Source organism: Oryctolagus cuniculus, chromosome 12, assembly GCF_051225735.1.
Source record: "Oryctolagus cuniculus isolate XC-2025 breed Fujian yellow rabbit chromosome 12, ASM5122573v1, whole genome shotgun sequence".
In the NCBI taxonomy this organism is placed as follows: domain Eukaryota; kingdom Metazoa; phylum Chordata; class Mammalia; order Lagomorpha; family Leporidae; genus Oryctolagus; species Oryctolagus cuniculus.
The window spans coordinates 80,370,720-80,392,013 of NC_142878.1; the positions used below are offsets into that span (position 1 = coordinate 80,370,720).

Sequence of the window (21,294 nt, forward strand, 5' to 3'; positions counted from 1 at the left end):
ACTGTGCCACAGCACTGACCCCAAAACATAGTTCTTAAATGCTGCCAAATGATACCGCAAAGTGACTGAAATAATGTACCAGCAATCTGTTGCCAATTCCAGTTGTTAGAGATCTTCTCTCGTAGACTTTCTGTTCTGTTCCATTGGTCTACTTGTCTTTGCTGTAATAATGTTCGGTTTGAATGCCTGTACCTTTATAGTAAGCCCTGAGATCTGATAATGTATGTCCTTCAACCCTGTTCTTCAAGGTCTTGGATCTTCTAGTTCTTTTGTTTTTCCATATGGATTTTAGAATCAACTTATCAATTTTCACCAGAAGAAAAAAGGAAGCCCTCAGGAATTCTGATTGGGGTTACACCGAATGTGTAGATAGATTTGGGAGAACTGACATCTCAGCATTATGGGAATTCATGCTCATGAACGTGAAAGTTTTTGACATTTATTTAAAGCTGCAACTTCTCTCAGCAAATATTCCTACATACATCTTTCATTTAGATTTATTCCTCACCCAGTTTTTATTCCTTTTTTTGTACCTCTGTGTTTTCTTCCAGCCAGTACAACTTTTTTTTTTTTTTTTTAAGATTTTCTTATTTATTTGAAAGGCAGAGTTAGACAGGTGGGGGCGGGGAGGGGGAAGATCTTCCATCCTCTGGTTCATTCCCCAGACGGCTGCAACGGCCAAAGCTGTGCCAATCTGAAGTCAGGAGCCAGGTCTCCCACATGGGTGCAGAGTCCCAAGCACTTGGGCCATCTTCTGCTGCTTTCCCAGGCCATAGCGGCGAGCTGGATCAGAAGTGGAGCAGCGGGGAGTCGAACTGGCAGCCATATTTGATGCTGGCACTGCAGACCAGGGCTTTAACCTGCTGCGCCCCAGTGTTGGCCCCAAACAACTTTTCTGTTATATCCTGAAGTACTTTTGTGCTGGCAAATGAGTTGTTTGAGAAAATGACTTTCATCCACTTTCTGTTTTGAGGAACTCTGGTTTGGCAAGCAGTGTTTTGTTTCATAACTTTAAAGACATTAGCTACTTGTCTTTTGGTACCCATGGGAACCTAGCCATCATTCTTAGTGGTGTTCTCCGGAAAGGTGATGGCTGGTTCCTTTTTTTTTTTTTTGACAGGCAGAGTGGACAGTGAGAGAGACAGACAGAGAGAAAGGTCTTCCTTTGCCGTTGCTTCACCCTCCAATGGCCGCTGCGGCCAGCGCACCGCACTGATCCGATGGCAGGAGCCAGGTACTTCTCCTGGTCTCCCATGGGGTGCAGGGCCCAAGCACTTGGGCCATCCTCCACTGCACTCCCGGGCCACAGCAGAGAGCTGGCCTGGAAGAGGGGCAACCAGGACAGAATCCGGCGCCCCGACCGGGACTAGAACCCGGTGTGCCAGCGCCGCAAGGCGGAGGATTAGCCTAGTGAGCTGCGGCGCCGGCCGCTGGTTCCTTTTGATATCTTGTCTGTATCTTCAAGTTATAGAAGTTTGAGTATGATGTGCCTACGTGTGGTTTTCCTTGTGTTTATCTGTCAGCTCTTGAATCAATACGTTGCAAATGTTCATCAGAACTGATAAAATGGTGGTTGGTTATTTCTTTGAGAGTGGCTTCTTTTGCTTTCTCTCTCAGCTCTATCAGATTCTGATAACTTCTATTTTAGAAGTTTTGGTCGTGGGGCTGGCGCTGTGACGTAGTGGGTTAAGCCTCTGCCTGTGATGTCAGCGTCCCAGATGGGCACCTGTTCAAGTCCTGGCTGCTCCTCTTCTGATCCAGCTGTCTGTATAGCCTGGGAAAGCAGTAAAAGATGGCCCAAAGCCTGAGCTCCCGCACCCACATGGGAGACCCGAAGGAAGCTCCTGGCTCCTGGCTTCAGATTGGCTCAGCTCCATTGCAGCCATCTGGGGAGTGAACCAGTGGGTGGAAAGCCTTTCTGTCTCTCCCTCTCTCTGTCTGTAACTCTACCTCTCAAATAGATCTAAAAAAAAAAAAAAAAAAAAAAAAAGTTTTGGTCATGTCCCTTACATCTTTTGTGGTCTATTCTTTGTGTGTTCTTCTTGTTTGATGCATCAGATATTCTGGATATTTTCTAATAACCTTTCAAGTTGATTAATTTTTTTTTAAGCTATGTCAGTCTTCTTTTAGGGCTTACTTATTGATATGTCCCTGAAAGGAATAACTTCTTCCTTGCTCCTGCAATGAGTTCCTAGATTTCAGATATTGTGTGTTGCTGTTCTAGAATATTCACTTGATTATGTTTATTGAATCTAATAATCCGTTGAAATCCTCCATCTTTTTATCCATGTTGTCTGTACTTTTCTCTTTAAAAAATACTGGGGCTGACATTCTGACATAGCAGGTTAAGCCACTGCCTGCAATTGCTGGCATCCCATATGGTTGCTCCACTTCTGATCCAGCTCCCTGCTAGTGTGCCTGGGAAGAGGCAGAGGATGGCCCAAGTGCTTGGGTCCCTGCACCCACATGGGAGACCTTGAGGAGGCTCCTGGTCCAACCCTGGCTATTGTGGCCATTGGGAGAGTGAACCAACAGATGGAAGGTTTCTTGGTCTATCTCTCCTTCTAACTTTGCCTTTCAAATAAATACTAAATAAATCCTTAAAATAGTATTAATTATAGTTGTTTTGAAATCCTTATCTGCCAATTCCAACATTTGCATCATCTCTGCTTCTGTTTTTTATGCATTGATTATCGGTCCGTTTTGCTTACTTCTTTGCCTTCTGCAACATTCTTATAGTGGATAACAAGTTATGCACCTTCTGGGTTGGAATATCAGCCACTGAACAATGTTGAGTTTTGTTCTGACAGTCAGTTAAATTACTTGCAGTTTACCATGACTGGATTGTTCAGGCCTTGTTAGGGTGAATCAACCTACCATCACTACTTGCCATTACTCTGTGGCATGGCCTGTATTCTCTTCTTGGTCTCAAAGGAATGCCAGGGTGGTCTGTGGAGGGTTCTCTCTTTTGGCTGAGTTGGAACCCTAATGTCTCCTGAGCATTGTGCAACCTGTGAAGTTTCTGTTGGATTCTTTGTCTCTTAGCAGCATTTCTCTGCTGCCTCTTAGAGTTTTACCCTACTCATAAACACTTTAGGAATGATCTAAGAATCCAAGAGTGCTTTTTTTTTTTCTTCAAGGTTTTGGAACTTTTTCTATAGAGCTTCTGGTCATCAGTATCCTGACCCTGAAATCCATGTTTGGTTAATATCTCTAAATTGTACTCGCCTTCCTTCATCAGTGATTTGTCACTGACTGGTTTGGACCCCTTCCCCCCCTAAATAAATGAAATTTACCTTTTTAGAGCAAAATGGAGTGGGAAGTACAGGGAGTTCCTCTTCTGTCCTGTTCCCACACATGCTCCCCCCCACTGTTCACATCCTGCGTGACCGCGGGACATCGTGACAGTCAGTGGACCTTCCCCGGCACGTCACTGTCGCCCCAGTCCATAGCTGACATTCGAGTTCAGGCTTGATGTTGTGCATTCTGTGGATTCTGGGAACCGAGTGATGACACATACTCACCATCATGGCATCCTACAGAGCCGTTTCACTGCCCTAAAAATCCTCTATGAGCTGTCTTCTTTTCTTTAACCTCTGGCAACCGGTCATCTTTTGTACCATTTCCATGATTTTGTCCTTTCCAGAATGCTATGTGGTTGGAATCAGAGAGGGTAGCCTTTGCAGATTGACGTCTTTCACTTAGTAATAGGCGCCCAAGTTTCCCCATGTCTTTTAATGGTTTGCTGGCTCCTTTTAATGTTGAGTAATGTTCCATTTTCTGATGTACCACAATTTATCCATTGCCCTACTAAGGACATCATAGTTAATTCCAAGTTTTGTCAGTTGTAAATGAAATTCCCATGAACATCCACGTGGACTTCAGTTTTCATTTCACTTGGGTATGCACCAAGGAGCGCAGGTGTTAGATGGTACGGTAAGAGCATGTTCAGTTTTGTATGAAACTGCCAGACTTCCAAAGTGGCTGTCCCAGTTTGCATTCCCACAAGCAGTGAGTTCCTGTTGTTCCACATTCTTGCCAACATTTGGCGTTGACGATTTTGAATGTTGGCCAATCTAATAGGTGTGCCGTGGTATCTTGTTGCTTTAATTTGCAGTTCCCTAATGACATCGTTTGGGCTTTTAAATTTTTTTTTAAAGATTATTTATTTGAAAGATGGATTTACAAAGAGGTGTGGGGTGGTGGGGGAGGGGAAGTGGAGTCTTCGACTGGTTTACTCCCCAGATGGCTGCAATAGCCGGAGCTGAGCCTATCCAAAGCCAGAGGCAGGAGCTTCTTCCTGGTCTCCCACATGGGTGCAGGTGTGCAAGGACTTGGGCCATCTTCTGCTGCTTTCCCAGGCCATAGCAGAGAGCTAGATCAAAAGTGGAGCAGCCGGGTCTCGAACTGGCACACATATGGGATACTGGCATTGTAAGCGGCGTCTCTACTTGCTGTGCCACAGCACTGGCCCCATCATTTAGGTTTTTAAAATTTTGCTGTGCTGTGGTTTAGAAATGCAGCCAGGAAGAATTGGGGAATTCAGGTTACCCCATGTATTTCTTCTTTTCAGGTTTACTGCCTGTGTTGATTGTTGTTTGCAGCCTGCAAACAATTCTTTATAAACTCTACCTAAATTTCATCATTTTTCTCTGGGAGGATAAATCTGATAAGGGCTACTCTGTCATGACAGAACCAGAATTTAAGTAGTCAGTGATATTTTATTAATATGGAAGAAGTATTGGGTTCTGAACGTATAGAGATGCATAAAACATGGTCCCACTCTTCAGACATTCATAAGCTACTGTTTTAGTTCTCATAAGAAACCCATACACTTAAAGAAATCCTGATGTTAACCTGTTCTGCCATTAAAATAGAAAAAGGAATGTTTTTCCCCAATTATTTTCCAAAGAGGTTCTGTTCCTGATTTTTTTTTTTAAACTGTTGATATCTATGGCCTGCAATCTAGGATTTATTTTGAAGAAGCTTTTTCAGTTTAACTTAAATTTAGTATGTTACATAATACTCTCCAGAATTGTTTAAGGACTTCAACAAATGTACCAGCCGTGCAAGCTTTAGTCATACTGGACTGATGTTGAAATAGCTGACGAAGTAATTCCTGTGATTTTTCAGAAAACACTGTAGAATAAATTTTGCTGGAGTCCCAAATGGGCCAGTGTGATTGACTTTGCAAAACTGGGCAAATGCCTTTGTAGGGACTGACCTTTCAGTTGGATCTTAAGATGTTTAATTTATCTGTCTATATATTTTGGGAGAAGAGAATTAAAAGTAAGCATCATGAACATTTAAATTGGGATATCTTTGCAATTAATTATAGGCTTCTGATTCCTCATCTGAAGTCAAAGATCTATTGGAACAGAAAAATAAGTTGACCCTAGAAGTGGCTGAACTTCAGAGACAGCTTCAACTAGAAATCAAGGTATCTGGTTTTTCATTTATGTTCTATTCATTTCTGCATTGGTTGATAAGGAATATTTTAAGCACATTAGGATGCCCAGGTGGAAGGAAAGCCAGTTCTTGTTTTCTGCAAAGAAACATTCCTGTCATCAGTGAGTGTTTGCCTACTGGTATCTGAAGTAGAATCTATGCTGTTGGATTCAAGCAGGCCAGTAGGAAATTAATGAATGTTTAGTATGTGAAACCTCTGAGCTAAGTAATAGGAGTGGCAGAATGAGGTTTAGCCATGTTGGTCTGTCTTTCAGAAGCACTGCATTCATTAGATATAAGTATTTATTTTTAAGTGTTAAATATAAATATTTAACATGCTAATTATGAACTCTGTGCTTTAATTAGGTAGTTTGATTATGCTTAATAAAGTAAAAGCAGAGACATAGAATCCGTTAGTGTTTAGAAGGAGGCTTCTGTGGGATGACGGTAATACACAGTCAGTGGTGGTGCATGAAAAATCGCACTGCTTCATCCTAGAACCAAGAGAACATCAAAGACGAGAGAGAGAGAATGAGAGCAAACTTGGAAGCGCTCCGAAGCCAGCACGACAGTAAGGTGGAGGAGAATTCCGTCTTGAAGCAGCGACTGGAAGAAAGTGAAGGAGAGCTCCGCAAAAACCTGGAGGAGTAAGTTCCGGCGGAAGCACCTGCCGCCCTTCTGGTTCTCGCGTTGTGTGGAGCCAGAGCCTCCGCGTATTCAGAGGCTGCCGACCCTTCCTTTCCCCTTCCGATCCTTGTAGAATTGTGAGGCTGGTGATGGGGTAGGCCGGACAGCAGGGAGGTTCCTGAGTACGAACGTTCTTGGTGCACCTTGAATTATGTCGTGTCGAGTTGTTGCCCATAAGGTGGATCTCGGAGCAGGTAAGTCAGAAGCAGGGAACAGAGTGGAGCTATCTGGGGAGCCTGATGTTAGGAGGAGTCTGGGCCCAGCTTTTGAAAAGCCTGTGTCACATGGCCTCCACCGTCTTCCCACTTGTGAATTTTGTCTTAGATGGTGCTGGTCTCTGACAGGTGGCTCTTATCTGTTTTAAATCTAGAGAAGGAAAGTCAAGTCTCAGGCAGCTCTGCCGTTATGCTGTATTGAAATCTGTGGTTAGAGGATCTTGTTTCTGGGGAGCAGGTGGTTAGCCTAGCATTCCCACACCAGGATGCCTGGGTTCAGTTGCCAGCTCCAGCCCCTACTCCAGCTTCCCCCTAACACAGACCCTGGAAGGTAGTGGTGAGAACTCAAATAATTGGGTTCCTGCCACCCATATGGGAGACCTGGATTGAGTTCTTGGCTCTTCGTTCTGGCCGCAGCTTCTGCCATTGTAGGCATTTGAGGAGTGACCAGTAGATGGGAACTTGTTCTCTCTGCCCCTCCAAAAAATAAAAAACTAAAATCAAGATCTGACGATGCACGGTGCTGTGAAGCTCTGTGTACATGACACCTTAAGTGAAAGGTAGGAATGAAATCTAGAAGGAAATTCAAGAAAACTAGGACATTATCCAATAAAGGCATTTGGTTGCCTTTACAATTCTGATGGTAGTGTTTTCTGCTTTTAAAACAACCATGGAATGTAAATTCAGAAGCTAGAAAAAAAAATCAGAAAACTTAGGGCAGCGTAGTAAAGACTTTGCAAAATAAAAAAGTGCAATGAGTCTGAGTTTGGGTTAGCAGGGAAGTTGGCAAACACTGTCTTGTCAGATGGTGATTATTTTAGGGTTTGCAGACCATATAGTCTTGCTGCAACCATTCAGCTCTTCCATTGTGTTGTGAAAATGGCCAAGGGGTGTATAAACGAATGAACATGATTGTGTTCCGGTAAAACTTTATTTACAAACACAGGTATGGGCTAGATTGGTCTAGATCATAATTTGTTACTCTCCAAGTGTAGAGTAAGGTGGGATGGCTTTAGTGGGGGAAAAAAAAATCAACAAAGTTGGGTTTTGTCACTTCCTCTTCCGTGTCCAAACTCTGTTACCCTACATGTCTCTGGGTAGCCCTCTCCACGTCAGTGATTGGACTGCTTACTTGTTGGGTGAATTCAGACACAGCCATGGGTTCTTAAAAGTGCGTTTCCAGGTTGGCGTATCCTTGTTCTGTGCGATAGAATGAGAGGCTCCTTGTGGCTTTGTTTAGATGACTTTGTGGGAGCATCTGAAGGTCTGAATCAGATGGGAAGAAGATCCGCAGAGCCCAGGAGAGTCTTTGATGCGCTTTCTTCTTTCCTCCGCCGCCAGGCTGTTCCAGGTGAAGATGGAACGAGAGCAGCACCAGACTGAAATCCGGGATCTCCAGGACCAGCTCTCAGAGATGCACGATGAACTGGACAGTGCAAAGCAGTCCGAGGACAGTGAGAAGAGTGCTCTGATTGAGGTAAAGCGGTGCTGTGTGGGGTCAGGGGACAGCGGACAGCCTCGCCTGCTTGGAGGGCTGGGCTGGGTGGAGGGACTGGGGTGTGACACACCATTTTATTTCCTGTACGTTTGTTCCTTCCGGACCTAAGGTTAGAATCTGCAGGAGAACCGTATGTAATAGTTTTTAAACATTGTCTTAGGAAAATTTTCAGCCATGCAGAAAAGTGGAAAGAATTCTGCATTAATACCCATAGCCAACTAAGGCAGGTTCAACGGTTGTCTGTATTTCTTCCCTCCCTCCCTTCATTCTGTTATCTTAGTATTTTTTGCTTATTTGCTGAATCCTTTCAAGAGAAATCACAGATAATACCATGCCTCATTCCTCAGATTCTCAGTATGTACCTTTGAAAAATTAGGGAATTTTTTTACGTAGTCCTAATATCCTTGTCAAACCTAAAAAAGGAATCATCGCTTTAATATGTAATAATGCTTTTGTTTTTTTGAGGATTTATTTGAGTGGCAGAGTTACAGAGAGAGGGAGAGATAAAGAGGCCTTTCATCCATTGGTTCACTCCCCAGATGGCTGCAACAGCTGGAGCTGGGGTGATCTCAAGCCAGAAGCCAGGAGCTTCTTCCAGGTCTCCACATGGGTGGTAGGGGCCCAAACACTTGAGCCGTCTTCTGCTGCTTTCCCAAGCCATTAGCAGGGAGCTGATCAGAGTGGAGTAGCTGGAACTTGAACCCACGCCCATATGGGATGCTGGTGCTGCAGGCAGAGGCTTAACCTACTATGCCATAGTGCTGGCCCCAATATGTAATAATTCTAATGCTTAGTTCTTAGTTAAATTTTTCCATCTGTCCTATCCCCCAAGTCCGTTTTATAGTGATTTTTTCTACGCCAGAATCTAATCAGGAATCCCCTGGCTTTCATTGCTTCGTCTCTCCGATGGAGTTTACCGTGGTGCAGCTCTTCCTGCCTCCTGCAGCCATCCCAGCCCCTTTGCACTTTCTCCCTTTCTTTGACCTTCTCTGGAGACCGGAGCCGTGCCCCACCTTCCGGATTTGATTGTTTCCTTATGGAGTCCATTGACTTGTTCCACTCCCCTCTGTGTTTCTAGCAAGTTGGAAATTAGATCTAAACCTTAATAGATTCAGGCTGAAGTTTTGGGCAAAAATGCGTGGTAAGTGTGTTGTTTATGGAAAAACATCTGAAAGACATTAAGAGTGTATGAATGCCCATAGAGCACTTAACACAGGTTACCTTTTGCTTTGCTTCTGGCCACAAGACTACAGGCTCCATGACAGCAGCAGGGATGGCTCAGCACTGTACACTGTGTATAAGGGGCCTTCAAAGTGTTTGTGGAAAAAACAGAATTAAAGATGCATTTATTTTGGTGCAAAGACTTTTTGAAATCCCTGCCTAGTTCCTGTCAAGATGCACGTGGCCCTGAGCTTTCCGGAGACCCCCGTGGGTAGCAGGTGCTGCGGCGCTGAGCTGGATATCAGTCAGTGAAGATTTAGGGGATGGTTGGAAGGGTTCACGATATGCTAACAAAGGAATGAGTAAATGTGTTTGCTATGTACCCAGCTGTCCGTCTGACTTTTGCCTATAAGGGCTCCCAGATCATTCCCTCTTGATAATCTATTAGGCACTGGGTAATGCCCGGCTGGGCATTTATTACAGGGTTTGCCAAGCACCATTACTGTCTCTTTCCTGGATTAGATTACCACTCTGTAGAGGAGTTAGGTACACACACTAAATGCTTGGAAAGCAGGCATGCTGGTTCTGAACATCTGCCTTTTTTTTTTTTTTTTCATTAATTGAGGGTCAAAAAAAATGTATCACTACACCTATTTGGATGTTTGCTGCTGTAACATTATCATCACTTGTATTTTTTGGCAAAGTTTTGAAATATGTTTCTTTATAGGCTTTGGTTTGTAGCAACAGTCAAATAAACGATAGATAATTCAGAACAAAGTCCTCTCAGACTCCCTGCACCCCTGCAAGTCAAGAAACGAAGGCCCCCAGTTAGTATGCAGTTTTCTGCCTCGTTCCCCTTGGCGCTTATGTGTTTCTTTTGTCCCTTTCTTGGCCCTTCAGTTCCTGGGGCTCCCTGTTAAGTCTTGGTTATCAGCTGTTTGCTCACTCCCTGCCCTGCTTCATTTTGAAATAGTTCCCTGGGAGAGATTTGAGTTCCTTCTCCGAAGATCTTAGACTTCTCTTCCCCTGACTTGGCAGGAGCTGAGGGCAGAGCGCCAGCAGCCTCACAGCACAGGAGTGCTCGTGAATTCACTTTCCCCACAAGCAGAGGAGGATAACTTCGTTTACCCCACATGTCCATCTGTTTGTTGCTATATATTTTTATTTTCATTTTATTTGAAAGACAGAGAAGGAGAAATCAAGATCTACTACCCACTCATTCACTCCCCAAAGACCTGTAATAGCTACAGATGGGCCAGGCTAAAGCCAGGAGCCAAGAACTCAGTGTAGGTCCCCTCTATGAGTGGCAGGGACCCATGTAGACCATGTACTTGAGCTGTTCTGCTGCCTCCCAGGGTGCACACTGGCAGGAAGGCGAATCAGAAGCAGAGTCAGGCACTCGGATATGGGATGTGGGCATCTTAATGGCTGCGTCAAATGCCTGCCCCTCTGCTGTTACACGGACCTCTGCTCCTGAGGTCTTGGAGCTGGTCCTTACCACCTGGAGTTTCTCTTTTTATCAAATGTTTCCTTAAAAGCCGCCATGTTCATGGTGTTAGGCTACTTCCTGTGGCCCTACCTTCTTTCAGGGCTCAGAGTTAGACAAGACATATTAGTAATGGACTTTGCAAATATGTGTATTTATCATTGAAGTACTGTTAAAACAGCATAAAATACTATTTAAAAATTTGTCTTTATTCATTTGGAAGGTAGAGATACAGCAAAAGGGACAGAGACCGATATCTCCATCCATTAGTTCACCTCCCAAATATCCCCAACAGGTAGGGCAGAGCCAGGCTGAGGCCAGGAATGGCAGGGACACAGGTACCTGAGCTATAGCTGCTGCCTCCCCGGGTGTGCATCAGCAGGGAGCGGAATAGGAAGCAGGACAGGGACTCAAACCCAGGTGTTGGCACGGGAGGTGGTGCACTGAGCAGCATCTTAACTCTGTTTTTTTTTTTTTTTTTTAAATGAGGGATGGCACAGATTTTCCCAGTATCTTAAACTGCTATTTTTAGTTCTACATTTTCTGTTTCCTTCCGAATCCATTGATAGACTTCATTTACCCATCTATATAGAATAGGAAGGGCGGTCTCAGTGTCCCTAGAGTTTTGAAAACCTGTTTTTAAAAGTTAATATCTCAGAAACATTTTTCTTATTAAAGTTTATGACACTTCTATTTCATTTTTAAAAGAGATAAACTGTAACACATTTATTTATTCTCTATTTCTGTGGTTTGCTTTCTTTGCAATTATAAACAAATGTTGGGGTGAATGTTTTCACATGTATCCTTTATTGCTTGAAAAACCTTTCCTAAGGATAAGTTCCCAGAAATGATGTCACTGAGGAGTTTATGGTTCCAGTAAGAGTGTAGCTTCACAAATTTAAGTGGAGGGTAAGACTTTGCCATATTCTGTGACTTCTTGTGTGGACTCTTCTTCGCCTCTAAAAGGGAGAGAGATTATCTTCGCTGGAGGGAAGTGGCTGAAGTTGCTGATCTTTCCCAGTAACTGGAACCTATAATTATCACTGCCTTTTCCCTTTGAGTCCTCTAACCTTTTAGAGTCTCTATTTTAGCCCATTTGACCTTCCTCTGTTTCTGTATTAATCTCTTTATTCTATCAGCCAACCTAATTCAACAAAGCCTACTTGCTGTTTCTTCCATTTTGTGCTTAGCATAGTGCCAAACAGTGGAGCAAATGAGTAAATAATCTTCAGGATTTATATGACTTAAAAAGTTACCTTTAAAGGGACTAATTCTAACATGAAGTATATATTTCTTTACCTTCTTTATTTTTTTTTGTAAGATTATTTTTAATTTAAAGGCAGAGAGACTGAGATCTCCCACCCACTGGTTCATTCCCCAGATGCCTGCACCAGCCAAGTGCTGGGCCTGATTGAATCAGGAGCCAAGAACCGCATCCAGGTCTCCCTATGGGTGGCAGGGACCTGAGCATGTGGTCCATCATTTGCCTTCCTGGGTGTGTTAGCAGGGAATTGGTTGGGAAGCAGAGCAACCAGAGCTTGAGTAGGCAACTCCAGTGTGGGCTGCTGGCATGCAAGTGGCAGTTGAACCTGCTCTGCCACAACACCTGTCCTGCTTCGCCTCTTTAAACACACTATCATGCATGTTAATAGAATCTAACATAATCAAATAGCTGATAGATTTATTTGTGCTGAAATAGAAGAGCGACGTGGTGACATGAACTGGAGCAGAGGCTGCTAATGGGATGCTCAGTAATGGGAAACAGAGCACATCTTTTCTCAAGACATTCCTGGTGTGCTGGCTTTCCCGGTTTCTGCCCTTTTCCCACGTGGGTCCTGTGTCATCAGCTGCCTTTCTACAGGCAGAGTTAGGAGGGCACAGTTAGTTTTTCTGGGCCAGAGGGTTTTTCCCCTCTGGAAAATCACCCCCACTGCTTTTATCAGTTTCCTCTGACTTGTCAGCAACACTTAAAACATGATCTAAGGTCTCTACATCACAAATAAAAGAGACCCCGTCTCCTTGTCACTTTGAATTTATTCTTCCTGTCTTACTAAGGAGTGGCCTGTGGGAATTTGATAACAGATGATAAACATGGCCAAGTTTTCCTTGACGTTTGACTTAGACTCTGAAACACAGTGCACGTCAAACATTTCAGCTGTGCAAAGTTTGGAAAAGACGAAGGACCTATATTGTGTCTTCATCATGGACCAGATTTTTCATGAAATCTCCTTTACTATTTTACAGTGGGATGGCTCCATAGGGAGGCCCTTGCTTAAACTAAGCTACCTGAGAGGAGCTTTTTTCTTGGAGAGGAAAAGGTTTATTCTGGCTGCCACTTTGGAAGGTCACAGTTGAGGATCAGGCGACCCTGTTAGTCTATATGTGGTACAGGCTGGCCATGGTGGAAGTGTGTAGAAGGATCACATGTTGAGGTTGTGTATCCAGCCCTCCTACAAGAACAGTCTTCCTGGGCAAGTCCTCAGGGACCTAAAGACCTCCCGCCAGACCTGCCTCTCAGATGGAGATCAAGTCTGTACCCTTAATCCGCCAACCCTTAACATCAGACTCTGAGATTTAAATGTCTCCATGAGTTTAGGGACCCAGGTTCTTTTCTATCTGTGACAGCCCCAAGTGGAATTTTAAATAACATTGAGAGAGAATAAAATAGTTGACCAAAAAAGAAAAAAAGGAAAGAAGAAATAGTAGAGAGTACATTGTTTTATTAGGATAAGCCAAATAATTGACTGTTAAACGGCTGATTCTCAAAAAATGTTATTTTAAAATCAAGTTGCAAAAGTGCTTAGAGGGCATATTTTTACCTGCTTCTTTGTCTGTGAATGCTTTGCCTTCTATTCTGGGGAGCAGGGGGTCTATATGCAACATCTCTCCAAGTGTGTAATAGTGAGGTTTTCTGAAAATCTAAATGCACTTTCAGAATTTTTAGTTACTTTAGAGACAGAGTGTGAGAGAGAGGGAGAGCGCAGGATTGAGCAATCCCAGTTACCAGTTGACTCCCCAAATGCCCAAAACAGCTGAGGCTGGGCCAGGGTTGAAGCCAGGTGCCAGGAACTCATCCAGGTCAGCCATGTGGGTGGCAGGGACTCAAATGCATGAGCTGTCAGCACTGCCTGCCAGGGTCAGCGTGAGTGGGGAGCTGGAGTCAGGATCTGGGTGCTGAACTTAAGTACTCCAGTGTGGATGTGCTGTAACTGCTGGGCTAAACACCATCTCCAAGAGTCTGTGGTGGTACAGGATGGGCCTGATTCCAGGCGTGGTTTCTGCCTTGAGTTTGCCAAGACGCAAATGCTTCAGAAGAGGGTTGACACCCTCTTCTGCCTGTTTTCTGTTTATTGAAATGGAGGAGAGGCCCTGTGAACACTGTGTGTGTGTGTGTGTGTGTGTGAGAGAGAGAGAGAGAGACAGACAGAGACAGAGACAGACAGAGAGACAGAGATGAAGTTTTCTCTGTGCAGCTAAGTTGCTGCTGTGGACAGTCCAGGGCCCACTCTCATGGTGCCTGCTGTTAGGATAGCCACTGTTCCCAAAGGTACTTCTTTTTCTTTCTGTTTTCCTTTCTTTTCTTCTCAGCTTCTGGTCATGGTTCTTTGCTTTAGGTAAGAGTTGGACCTCCTTAAAGGCACTTGTAGCCAAGCACTGGACGCTGTGCTGTTTGCACCTGACAGATAATCCTTTGCTCTTTGGCCTGCTGCCTCTTGGTTTCGTGGTCAGTTGATAGTTGCTGGAAGGGCATTGGGATCCAGTCTGGATGCTGTCATAGGCAAGTTAGTGTCTCAGAATTGCAATTTTTTTTTTTTATTTATGAAGAAGAATAATGTTCAGCTCCTTGGGTAGTCATCTCTGGAATTTTAGAAATGCCTACCACACTTCTTACTATGCAGTAAGTATCAAACACGGTCAACCTTTTCCTGCCCGTCTATCTAGTTGGACTTTTTTTTTTTTTTAATCTTATGCCCACTTGCTATGAATGGAAATATTCTGAAGGCATAAAGATTGTGAGGACATCGATTCTGAATGGGCAAAGCTTCCCCTTGTTTTCTTTGGTTGCAGTCACACAGAGGCCTGTTCGTGTCTAGTGTGTGCTTACTTGTATTCTGAAGTTTGTATATTTTCCTTGCCCTTCTTCGAGTTGATATGATTAAAGCCTAAGGTGATGGAGTCAAGTTTCGGGAACCTCCTGTGCCTGTTGATCTCTAAACTGGAAAGCTTCAAGTCTCCTCTGTGTTATGGCAGGGTGTAATCTGATTGGACATGTGCAGCCCGGTCCACTTAAGCAACAGCCCGAGCTGCAGATAACAGCATGACTGGGATAGAATGGACAGTGAAACCCTCGTCCTGGCCATGCATTGGCCGGCAGCACACAAAGGCAACACAGAACACAGATGAATCTTGGAAAAGATAAGTGTGGGAAGAGGAATCGCCTTATCCTTAAAACAATTGAGAAATGTGTGAGTAAAAGCAGGAAGCAGGGGTCAGGATAGCAATGGCTGCTCTGAAGGCACAGGCTGGAGGCTGCAGGAAGCCCTCCAGGGCGGCCAGCAGCAACAGTGATGGGGGAGGCGTGGGGCAGTGACAGCTGAGCACCCGTTTGGTGAATGCCGGGACTGGGTATTGTTTTATAGGATCTGTGTGTCAGCGCTTGGAAGAACTGGAGCTGACCTCCTTCCCTGGATAGGTCTCTTGGTTCTTCTGTGCTCATCTGTGCAAGCTAGTTTAGATACTTGATGGCTTTGGTCTAGCCTGTGCAGCGCTGCCTCACAATGGGACTACAGAGGTTACCCTGGTCCGATGGATATGCATGTCCTAGAGAAAAAGGAAGGAGGTTTCCATGCCCCTCCCTCCCTCCCTCCCTCCCTCTCTATTTATTTGAAAGACAGAGTTACTGAAAAGCAGAGGCAGAGAGGAAGAGAGGACTTCCATCTGCTTGTTCACTCCCCAGATGGCTGCAATGGGTAGAACTGAGCCAATCTGAAGCCAGGAGCTTCTTCCTGGTCTCCCACACGGGTGTAGGGGCCCAAGGACTTGGGGCATCATCTTCTGCCTTCCCAGGCCATAGCAGAGGTCTGGATTGGAAGTGGAGCAGTCAGGATTCAAACCAGCACCCATATGAGATGCCAGCACTGCAGGCGGTGGTTTTACCCACTATGCCACAGCGCTGGCGCCATCAGGAGTCACAGTTTTTTTTTAAATTTGACAGGTAGAGTTATAGACAGAGACAGAGAAAGGTCTTCCTTCTTCCGTTGGTTCACCCCACAAATGGCCGCTACGGCTGGCACTGCACCGATACGAAGCCAGGAGCCAGGTGCTTCCTCCTGGTCTCCCATGTGGGTACAGGGGCCCAAGCACCTGGGCCATCCTCCACTGCCCTCCCGGGCCACAGCAGGGAGCTGGACTGGAAGAGGAGTGACTGGGACTAGAACCCAGCACCCATGTGGGATGCCGGTGCCACAGGCGGAGGATTAACCTAGTGAGCCACACCGCCAGCCTCGTGGGTCACAGTTCTTGAGAGGAAAGTAGCTTAACATCTACTGTTGCCTCTGGGCCCTGGGGGCAGCCCTTGCTCTCATTCCCCAGGTGCTCTGAGACAACAGTATTGTGTTCTTATTCTGAAGCCACAAGTGAATGGCTGTCTGTCATGCATACGTTAATGTATTTATATCCAGAAAAGATGCGTGCTTTCAATATCATTAATGCATGCATCAAAAATATAGCAAACCAGATCTTTATACTTTTTTCATAAAGCTGATAGTCTACTATAGTAGAGTGATTAAAAAAGCCATCAAAATACATGACATGATTGCAGGGTGAAAAGTGTTAAGTACCATGAGAAAAGTCCTAGGAGTACTCATGACAGGAATTCATGGAAGACTTCATGGAAGAGATTACATTGTATCTGGGTCTTCAGAGATGTTGGGACTCCAGCCTGAGGATGCTGCATGGATCTTACTTTGGGGGCTGCAGGTGGGAGATGAGATGTAGGGGGGCAGCTGCATGGCTGTGGGCAACATCTGCACCCCAGGTGATGAGGGAACCTGGCAAAGGAGCGGGGGCTGAGGACCAGAGAAAAATCCAGGCTGTTGCTAGGTGGCGAGTGGTGCTGCTCACAAGAACAATGAACAAAGTAAGAGGAAAGAAAGGAGCCTTATGGATTTACTTGAAACCCTGCCGAATCTGCAGTGCCCAGACGGCCTGCGTGGATGTGCTGGGCAGGTCCCTGGATGTGGTATTGCAGAGAAGGGTTGGAAGTAAAGGCTTGGGAGTCATTTATGTAGAATTAATAGCTGGAAAATATTATGTGAGCTTGCCAAAGGAGAATAAAGAAGGCAAAGCTGCATTCTTGGAGATGACCCTTAGGTTCTGAGAAGAGGGAGAGCCAAGCCAGTAAAGGATTACCACAGAAAAAGTGGCCCAAGGGAGGAAAATGGGGGATTGTGCTGCCTTTGAACTTGGAGGGAGAATCTTAAGGGGATAGGCAGGGAGGATCAGAGAGGGGTCAAGGAAATCAAGGAATGAATTCGCAGAGGCCTCTGGGTACGGTGAGTCACGCTCTCTTAGCAGGGTAGGGACAAAGCTATAGAGCAAGACACTGCCAAGTGAATGGGTGATCAGGAAGGAGGCTTTGAAAACCCAGAGCCCTACAGCTTGAAGGGGAGGTGCTTGTGGGATGTCGAGAGAAGATAACTGAAGTAGTAAAGTCTGGGGCAGGCTGGTAAGGGGCAGTTGCTTCCTTGAAGTGGCTTTGGGTGGGGAGATGCCTTGGAGCGAAGAGGAGAGTTGAGATGGGGAGGAAGGGCGTGCACCGGGAAGGGTGTGCCCAAGCTGGTGGAGCACGCAGAAGGTCAATGGCGATGAAGAAAGAAAAAGGTTGGGCCTTTGGCAGGCCACACTCGGGTTTGGATTATGTGGTTCGTAGGGGAACTTGTTGTCCCAGTTCTGTGACTTTCCTCACGGACTCTGGCATTTAAGGAAGAGAAAATATGAATACCGAGCTCTGCTCAGATGGGCAAATGAGATAGCAGGAAAACAGTCAGTCATCCCCTGAGTGTTAGGAGTGTGGATGGAGGGAAGACTGTGGGTTAGTGCAGGATTGCAGGAGGGCAAGAGGCAGGCCAGGCCAGCCAGTCGACATGTCCTCCGCAAAGCAGTGGCACTTAAAGGGTGTTGTCAAGGACAGAAAACTATTGCACCGAGATGGAATAAGATGGCAAAATACTAACAAACATGAAATCAATTTTGCTTTCCGGCCCTCCATAAAATCTGCAAAAAGCCAGGACAGAAGAATCCAGGGATGTGAGAAGTACGGGGGTGGGGAGAGGAAGTGGTGCTCTGAGCAGGTGTGTGGTCTGAGGAAGGAGAGGGACTGGGCAGGACAGGGGAGATGGCCCTTGCCCTGGCTGAGCTGGAGGAGAGACGCAGGGCTGCCTGACAGACGTGTGCCATTTTCCATCTCTCCTCTGTGCGTTCCTGCTCCGTAGGAGCTCCTACAGGCAAAACAAGACCTCCAGGACCTGCTGATCACCAAAGAGGAGCAAGAAGACCTCTTGAGAAAGCGGGAGCGGGAGCTCACTGCCCTGAAGGGAGCCCTCAAAGAAGAGGTTTCCAGCCACGACCAGGAGATGGACAAACTGAAGGAGCAGTACGATGCCGAGCTGCAGGCCCTGCGGGAGAGCGTGGAGGAAGCAACCAAGGTGAGGCCCCGAGCCCATCAGACCGCAGAGGATGTCGGGACAGGGCAAGGAACCTGGCTAGGGAACAGATGGATTCTTACACCCCGGTGAATGTTTTCCTTTCTTTTAATTACGCAATGAAACTCAGTTTAGTTAGGTCGTGGAAATAGAGCTCGTTCACAAAGAGTAAGCACCACAGTTCTGCTGTTGACCTTTTAAAGTCCATACATGTAAACGCGGTCAGGAACCATGGTGGAATGCTAACGCAGGAGCTAAGACGCAAATGCCCCTGTGACCTCTGCAAGTTCTGCAGCCGCAGGCCGAGGAGTGAGCTGTGTTCTTGCAGAAGCCTGGGGCGTTGTGTGGCTTTGCTCAGAGAGGCAGAATTGCAGCCAGGACCCAGCTTTCTGGACTCCTTCACCTCTGTGCCTTTTGGCTTTTGTTACACAATTTGGTTTCGTTCGTCAGCAAAGTTAATGCAAAGGAGAATTGGCTGAAATGCCCAAACCCTTCCAAGTTAATTTTTCTCTTAATTGAATTGTTGGCTCCTACAAATAGATTCTAAGTCATGTTGAAGTCTTTCGCTGCGGGTTTCATGTTGGCCATAGAAGCAGAGAAAAGCAACGTTTTGCTGGGGAAAATGCTTTGAAATATCATGCCATCTTTAGGGAAAGAGAAGAATTACAGAGGATGACATCATTTGTGTCTGCAAAGTATAGGTTGAAAATGATAAGAAAGAGCTTGATATTGTTTTGTTCTGTGACGACACTGACAGCTCAGAGCTAACAGGAACCCTCTCTCCGAAGCCCCATGGTGATTCACTGATTTTCAATTATGTCATGATAATTGCAAAGGACAAGAAGTGAAAGATGGGTTTGTTTGTTGTAACAATAGAAAGTCTGGGAAACAGGCTGTTTTGGGGCTACTATAACTTTGAGGCAGTTTTCAAAGCCTCTTGTTGACTTTCTAATCTTAGCTTTTTTCTGAGATTTGATTTAATCCGAGGGAGAAAATCAGAACTGATTAAATTTTCATTGCTTTGAGGGGACACATGTGCTTTTTGTGTCTCAGTTCATTGCTGTGCAACAGCCTGATGTCCTTTTTCTTGACTTCTGTGTGCCCTTGCTTTGCTAGGTACATCCAGTGGGTTCCAGAGTAAAACGACTTCTCTTTGAATTGTCATTTTTGAAAAATCACCCTTACACCCAGCATATCAAAGCTCATGTCAGTGTGGAGTAATCTGGGTGGCTGACTTAAGGGTAGCTGAGAACTGTGTGTGATCCAAGGTTTAGGGAAAATCAAACTGCCACACACATGGGGTGGAAGGTATTTTATTAGAACCTTCTAGGTTCTCTATCATAGCTCTGAGTGGAGAAATGAAACACGATAGGGGAAAGAGAATATCTGAGATCCTTTGTGGAGACTTAGGCTCCTGCATTTCGACCCTTTGATAGGGCTGCCTTGTGGTTCGTTCACAGTGTTTTCATTATGTCGATTCAGGAGAGAGAACTGCCTTGACCCACGTCAATCTGAGAAGGAAATGACAAGCAGGCTAGTCCAGATGTATCACTGGTGGAGAACACGGAGTTTGAGTGATAGGGAGGTAACTCCAAGGGGTTCCTCTTAGGACACAGTGGAGTGTGCACCAGCAAGGACACCCTCCTTCAGAGGCCGCTGTTGGGTCACGCTTCCACCCTGAATGTATGAGCCTACGTTGGACTTCGAGGTTTAAAAGTCTATATGAGCCAGGGAGCCAAATCGTGTTCGAACTGCAGCATACACCTTGCTAGCCTTTGCTGTTTTTTTCTCCCTAATGTTTGTTATTAATTTGAAAGGCAAAGTTACAGAGAGAGAGAGAGAGAGAGAGAGAGAGAGAGATTGAGATTGAGATTGAGATTTTCCATCCACTGGTTCATTCCCCAAATTGCCATAAAAGCTGGAGCTGGGAACTTCTTTCAGGTCTCCTGCATGGGTGCAGGGGCCCGAGCATTTGGGCCAACGGCCCACTGCTTTCCCAGCCCATAGCAGGGAGCCGGATCAGAATAGGAGCAGCCAGGAGTCGAATCGGCTCCCACATGGGATGCCGGCACTGCACATGTCAGCTTTTCCCACTATGCCAAGGTGCCGCCCCTAGCCTTTGCTTCTGAAATTGACTGCTGAACAGTTGTGCTGAGATCCTTTCATGGGTTAAAATGTGTCCATTTAGTAGATAGATGCTATCTGTTACGTGGTTTTTGATAGCAATATAGAATAATTGTCAGATTCTATTGCATATTGGAAGGAGAGCAATTAGATATGATTTTATAATCTGGTAAAAAATGTTTCTTAAATTTGTGCACCAGTGTTTAGCCTTTCTATGCCCCAGAAGAAAGAATCACTATTATGACAAAAGCTGGCATTTCTTTAAGGAATTTTATCCCATTGAAAGGTCTGTTCGACAGGTTTTAGGAGACAGTCCAACCTCCTTTCATCATTTATGCTAGTTTTGTTGGCCACTGTCTTAGGCCAAAAAACCTGTAAAATGCTGTTTTATCATTTTTGATTATCAAGCACTTCATCTTGGCCTGCGCTTGAGCATTAAAAGTTGTAAACTCTCAGAACATTTGGTGAAAACTAGGAAATGAGCAACACCACAGAGGTATTCTGGACGGATACCTCATAATCGTGCTTTTTGCAGCCACAAAGGAGAGAGCCTGATTGCTCACCACGCAGGAATTCACGAGCACCGGGGCCATGCAGCATTTCCTCGCCCTGCAGGAAGGATCGTGCCTCGCTGGCAGAGCAGGCACGGTTTGGGGTATGTGAACTATTTCACGTCCCTTCTTGCCAGAGAAATGGGTTTTCCTGGTCTCTTAGGGGATTCCATCAAACATTCTTTGAAAGGGTTGTTCATTCCCTGGCACCTTATTTCATAGCACGCTGCTTTTCTCAGTTCCATGTCCTTTGATGTGTTTTCCATCTGAAAAAATATTATTTGAGAGGCAAAAAGTAGAGATGAGAGAGCTCCCATTTTCTCACTCACTTCCTAAATGCATGCAATGGCCAGGAATGGGTGGGCCAAAGCTGGGAGTCAGGAACTCATTCTCACGTGGGTGGCGGGAATCCAACCAATGG

The 21,294-nt window shown here is 45.4% G+C and overlaps 1 protein-coding gene across 29 annotated transcripts in view; it reads left to right on the forward strand.

The window, feature by feature from the left end:
* The window catches only part of CGNL1 (cingulin like 1), a 177,177-nt gene that overhangs the window by 75,160 nt on the left and 80,723 nt on the right, over positions 1–21,294 (forward strand). For 18 of the 29 annotated variants that reach the window (XM_089310439.1, XM_089310440.1, XM_070054252.2 and 15 more), the window contains 5 exons: positions 5,339–5,440; positions 5,947–6,095; positions 7,692–7,827; positions 17,989–18,201; positions 20,858–20,977. In XM_089310439.1, coding sequence (XP_089166565.1) covers positions 5,339–5,440; positions 5,947–6,095; positions 7,692–7,827; positions 17,989–18,201; positions 20,858–20,977 — 720 coding nt within the window. The remainder of the gene's footprint in view (positions 1–5,338; positions 5,441–5,946; positions 6,096–7,691; positions 7,828–17,988; positions 18,202–20,857; positions 20,978–21,294) is intronic. The other 11 variants (XM_070054257.2, XM_070054259.2, XM_070054258.2 and 8 more) reach the window with 2 other exon arrangements.